Genomic DNA, 5,365 nt, shown 5'->3' on the forward strand with positions numbered 1-5,365 from the left:
AAACAGCCTACAGAATTTTTACAGTCTTTATTTTACAGTTAAAATATATTTTATCAAATAAATTCTAATGTTACAACTAATCATGGATTCCTTTAAAAAATGTCTCTAAAAGATTTAACTACTTCAAGAAATGATGTCACGGCCTGCTTTACTCAGACTTTAGGGATCAGGATCAGTTTGTTTCATCTGTCAGAGAGCACCTCAAGCAAATTTTATCTTATTGTTTTGATGTCTCTAAGCCTGCTATTTGGTTTTATTTTTTAGCATTTTTAGCTCCTTRATGTCTAAGTTTTCTCACCTGTAAGTCAGCATCAAACACTGAGCAGCTCATTGTTTCTCTCCGTCTCCTGCAGGGAGATTACACAGCAGCCATGGCCAGTTTAGAGACTTGTCTGTCCGTCTTGACRAGAGCTCTCCCCTCCACCGGTCTGGACCTGGTCTGTTCGCTCTCCTGGAATTTGATTCGCTACTGCTTGCATCGCCCGACCCCTCTGGGCTGGCTGGTCYACCAGGTTGGAGGGAAGCACGAAGGGGAGGAGGCGAGGACCAGCGCGAGAGACGCAGCTCTGGTTTACCACCAGCTGAGCCAACTTCAGCTCACAGGTCAGAGGACACAAGTGTTTGGATCCTGAAGAGATCAGATGTGGTCATRTCTGAAAGATTTGAAGGTAAYAAATGTGATATCTGCTGGTCTCTGYAGGAAAGCTGCCTCAGCGCAGCAGCTTGTGGGCGTTCTCCCTGTCCCTCAGCGCTGTTAACCTCAGCGAGAGCGCACAAGGCAAGATGGCCCCGACTCAGCTCGCTCAGATTTATGTCACGGCAGCGACAGCCCTGCGCACCGTCCTGGGCCACCGCCTCTCTTATCTGCCTGTACGGGTTTGGCTGTTTCTGGATTTAATCACAACTAAAAGCAGCCATGTTGGGTTTATATCACGTCCTGTCTGTCTCTCAGGGTTACCTTTTGGGATGCGCAGAGAACGTCGCCAACCAGTCAGAGATCAAGCAGATCCCTGACTGCCTGCGCTGGCTCTTCACGCCACTGGGCTGGCAGTTTTTCCTGAGCTGTGATTGGTCGGTGAAGTCGGACAGCGGCGACGAGGTGTACACWTCTCAGAGGGACCCGGGTTTGTTCTTTTAGATTTTTGGTTCCCTAGTTTTTTTCTCTCTCTAATTAATGTCAAAAGAAAAAAGTGAAGTAAATTTCCAGCTAAAGCAGTGGGACCTTCTGTTTTCCTTCAGCTGACCCCATCGCCCAGCTGCACCGATGTTTCTGCAGGAAGCTTTTGGAGCGAGCAGTTCAYACCCTCATCCAGCCGCAGAGCGACTCTGACGCAGGCGGCTGCAAGAACAGCTCTGGGTACAGCAGTTACTTGATGGCCGCAATCCTTCCTATCAAGAAGCTCAATGTCTCCACTCAGACATTTTTACCGTGTTTATAATCGCCCTCTTTGTTTTTTTGTTTTATTTTTCATGTTTTGCTACTTATGCAGTGAATTTTCCAGCGCCCTGGAGTTCCTGGAGTTGTTGAACAGCTGCACAGAGGACTCTCCTTCCCCTCCTCCCCCTTTCTCGACTCCTCCCAGTCACACCACCATTTCAGGTTTGAAAAACTGCATTTCATAAAGAGCCTTTTATCACAGTCGGTCTTAATGTGGTGAGAAGAGCAAACATTTCCAACAGTTCTTTAGAAATGTTGAGAAGTTGTCTCCAACAGACCTCGGTTGTTTCAACAAAACTTCCTGCTTCAAAAATTGATATCTGTTTTTATTTTAAAAATTTTTTCTTATGTATTTCCAGTGGGAGACCCGGTGAGTCGTTGGTGGGCTCTGGTACTGAAGGCTGCTGTTCATTGGCTGCTGGGTGATGATGTCGCTGTGAGGTCACTTTTAGCTGAAGCAGAGCGAATGCCAAGAGCTCTGCACATTCTTGAGTAARTGCATTAAATAAAAAGCAAAATAATTTAGTGTTGTACAGTGTCTCTGTTGTAGACAGGTTATGTTGTTGTTTTAGTTTCAGTTAAATCCACTGTTTTATCTGTCAGTTACATGTTGTTGTGTACTTTGAGTCACGCAAACAAGTTGAATTAGATATGTTTTTCAACTCYTTCAATTTTCCATTTTTTCTTTTATGTTTTCTGAGCTAATACTTCAAAATATTTRAAACAGAACTTCTAAATAAGGTCTGGACTTACCTACTACCATTTCATCTGGTTCTGGGTCAGACTTTGGTTCTGGGTCMGACTCTGGCTCCAACATGTAAGGCTGGATGGACAAGTTTTCTGTTGTTGACATCTCTTAATTAATTTGTAAAGAAAACGTTTCTGAGCCGCGATACAGTCGTAAAMCCCTCCCTCAAAGTACAATGAACCGCTCTAGTAGTTGGACGGGCAGAGAGTGAAGCGCCTTRTTTGGATTTAAAGAGACAGCGTCAAAATGAGTTTGTCTGAGACCACCTCAGAAACGAGATGAAAGAGGGGCTTGTGGAGTTAMAATAAGGAGGAATTCAGACCAAAGCATTGCAGTTCCACTTGTATATAGATGCAAACTGAATGATTTAAATGTTTAAAAGGATTTAAAAGCATCATACGTCCACYTTAAGGATCTATTAGTGTCAGTTTGATGTCAAAGCTGCAAAGCACTGAAACTTTTCAACTACCGGTATCTAAACTTGTCTTCTCTCTTTTCCAGCCATCCCCTGCCCAAAGCTGTGCTTCTCCTGTGTAAGGTGGTCCAGATGAGCYTGTCCCCACTTAAAGGGGAGAGCGTGGTCTCCTGCCTCTCCCACTGTGACAGAGCGAGCGGCTACCTGCGCAGCAGCATCTCCGTGCCGCTCGCTCAGTCGGGCAACTGGCTCAACAAGGTACGAAGCGGTAGAAGAAACTCCATCACTAACTTTCCAATCACTGACTTTACTTCAGATCTGAGCTTGGGTCGGGGCGTTCTCTCCTTCCTGAAAGTGCACGTTTGATTTAAAACCCTGCATGCTGGGCAGAGGTCAGGACAGGCTGGAGTGGGGCTGTGTGTGTGCACAGTGTRGGTGGAAGGAGGTGCATTGCATGATCCTGAAGCCAAGTGCAATGTGTCTGCAGTGCAACACAGAGGCCTCTCCGATCTGCACGCACCCGCTACACACCACACCACCTAACATTAGCCTCGAGTCTCACTAACCGATCAGGGGCTTGAGTTCTGACACGCACGTTTTAATGTTGGTGATTGGTTCAGATTTGACTCACGCCTCAAGTTTTAAACACAATTCTTCAAAACTGAAACCATTYCTAAGTGAAATCTTCTTATTTTCGAAGGGGGTGGAGCTTCTCGTCTGTGACCTCCTTCTGACCATAAGGACCAGCTTGTGGCAGCGAGGAGGCAGCAGTAACGGAGAGCCCGGTCCGGCTCCGGGATCTCAGTTGGCTGGTTTCCAGAGGGATCTGAGTGCACTCAGGAAGCTCACACAGTGTTACAGACAGGCACAACACAAGGTATAAACATTAGATCTAGTTTAGTACATGGATAAATATCTTTTTTTACCCACATGATGATAAACAGTGTGTGGTGTAGAGCCACTCAGCATAGACACCACACACACACAGCAGGAAGACCTAAGATTATCTTTAGATCCATTATGATAATCAGATCGTTCTTAAGATTGTCGAGAGGTTAAAACTGGTTTAAAAATTGGCACAATTATCTCTCCGTTTAAACCAGGTTTAACCAGTCAGCCTGACTTCTGTCTCTCTCTCTCAGATGTTTCTCCATGAGACCACGGTGCGGCTGATGGCTGGAGCCAGCCCAACGAGGACACACCAGCTGCTGGAGCACAGCCTGCGCCGCAGAACCCACAGCTCATTCTCTGCTGGTCCGTAACACATTTATACATTAAATAAACACATGGAAAACCGAGTGAAACTCCAGCTGGGGTTGTTTTTAGTTCTTAACAAAATAAAACGGTTTTAGATGGCTTTGTCACACCGATTTTTACTCTGCTCTTCTCTTCTTCTTTTCCCCCTCCTGCTGCCTTCAGACGGTGAGTGTGTTGTTGGCGAGAGGGAGAGGGCTCACGCCATCCTCCTCGCCTGCCGCCACCTGCCCATGCCCCTCCTGACCCCGCCRGGTCACCGAGCCCGTCTGCTGGCCGAGGCCAAGCGAACCCTGGAGCGAGTGGGAGACCGCCGGTCCCTGCAGGACTGTCAGCAGATCCTGCTGCGCCTCAGCGGGGGCACCACCATCGCCGCTTCCTGAGCACACAGGACAGGAARCACGTTTTAGACGTCAGACATGTACGCCATCAAACAGGTGCCGTGGCTGAAACGTTTAATGGCTACACTTTTACATGTTTGTTGCGGAGTGAATTGTTGCAGCTCTTTGGCGCCCCCTTCTGCCTCATAGTGGTACAGACTTTTCTATTCTGTTCTGGTTTTCTGTTAAAATAAAAAATATAGAGATTTTGACCAACACACGAAAGAACAACTCAGACAGGGCCCCCAAAAACAGAAAAGGGGACCAGTATCCAGCAGCGGTTTTAAATGAATCCAGCTGTATCAGTGCAGTCATTACTGTGTCGCTGTAGTAATTGTGCGCTGTTCAGTTAATTTGCAGTCTTCATTTAAGAGGTCYGAGTGCGTCTCTGCTGCAGGAGGAACACGGAGAAGCTCGTTTTAAACCGTACAGCGCTGAGCAGTGTGTCGTCTTATCTACCTCAAACACTGTACATGCCAGCATTGTGCTAAAAACAAAAAAGGAAAAAAAATCAACTGATCTAAACGATGCCTAAAGTGAAAGTTTGGTTTCCTATAAAATATAAAATATTGATTGTGGGATTTAGCATCACAGACATGACAGWAAGCAGTTCCTAAATGTTAAACTAAAAGAACAGAGGCCTGTCTACACACACAGGTGTATGTATATTACATAATAAAGTAATTGCATTCATAAAGACAGTGTGATTGTATATAAGTTGTATATAAGCAACAAAAAAACAGGAAGTTATTTGTTTGAGAAACAATTCAAAAGAGTTACATTAGCAGTCTGAGACCTTTAGTTCATCATCATTTATGCTTTTATTTGCCTGTTTTTTCTTATGAGAGGGTTTGAAAATATCACCAAGCAGCAGCTGACTGTGGCAACAAACTAAAAAAAATAAACCTAGTTTTTGACCTTTACGCTGAGTTTCAAGCAGCACAGGTCGAAACYTTTAAGGATGTTTGGAGTGGCTGTAAGGTTTTATAAAACGGTTTGGTGTGCATCTATAATGTAAAGCTCTGAAGAGAAATGGGTTTGTTTTATCATCTGGGGGGTGATGGATGTTTATGTGTGTGTGTGTGTGTGTGTGTGTGTGTGTGTGTGTGTGTGTGTGTGTGTGTGTGTGT

The 5,365-nt window shown here is 45.4% G+C and overlaps 1 protein-coding gene across 1 annotated transcript in view; it reads left to right on the forward strand.

Annotated features, from left to right (window-relative positions):
* The window catches only part of srebf2 (sterol regulatory element binding transcription factor 2), a 15,809-nt gene extending 11,063 nt beyond the window's left edge, over positions 1–4,746 (forward strand). The window contains exons 11-20 of the mRNA XM_014012921.1: positions 354–603; positions 701–870; positions 953–1,124; positions 1,240–1,357; positions 1,491–1,600; positions 1,798–1,930; positions 2,688–2,859; positions 3,302–3,478; positions 3,744–3,855; positions 4,021–4,746. Of these exons, the coding sequence (XP_013868375.1) occupies positions 354–603; positions 701–870; positions 953–1,124; positions 1,240–1,357; positions 1,491–1,600; positions 1,798–1,930; positions 2,688–2,859; positions 3,302–3,478; positions 3,744–3,855; positions 4,021–4,238 (1,632 nt within the window). The 3' untranslated portion in view covers positions 4,239–4,746. The remainder of the gene's footprint in view (positions 1–353; positions 604–700; positions 871–952; positions 1,125–1,239; positions 1,358–1,490; positions 1,601–1,797; positions 1,931–2,687; positions 2,860–3,301; positions 3,479–3,743; positions 3,856–4,020) is intronic.
* The last annotated feature ends 619 nt before the right edge of the window (positions 4,747–5,365 follow it).

This window comes from Austrofundulus limnaeus, unplaced genomic scaffold (assembly GCF_001266775.1).
Source record: "Austrofundulus limnaeus strain Quisiro unplaced genomic scaffold, Austrofundulus_limnaeus-1.0 Scaffold96, whole genome shotgun sequence".
NCBI lineage: Eukaryota > Metazoa > Chordata > Actinopteri > Cyprinodontiformes > Rivulidae > Austrofundulus > Austrofundulus limnaeus.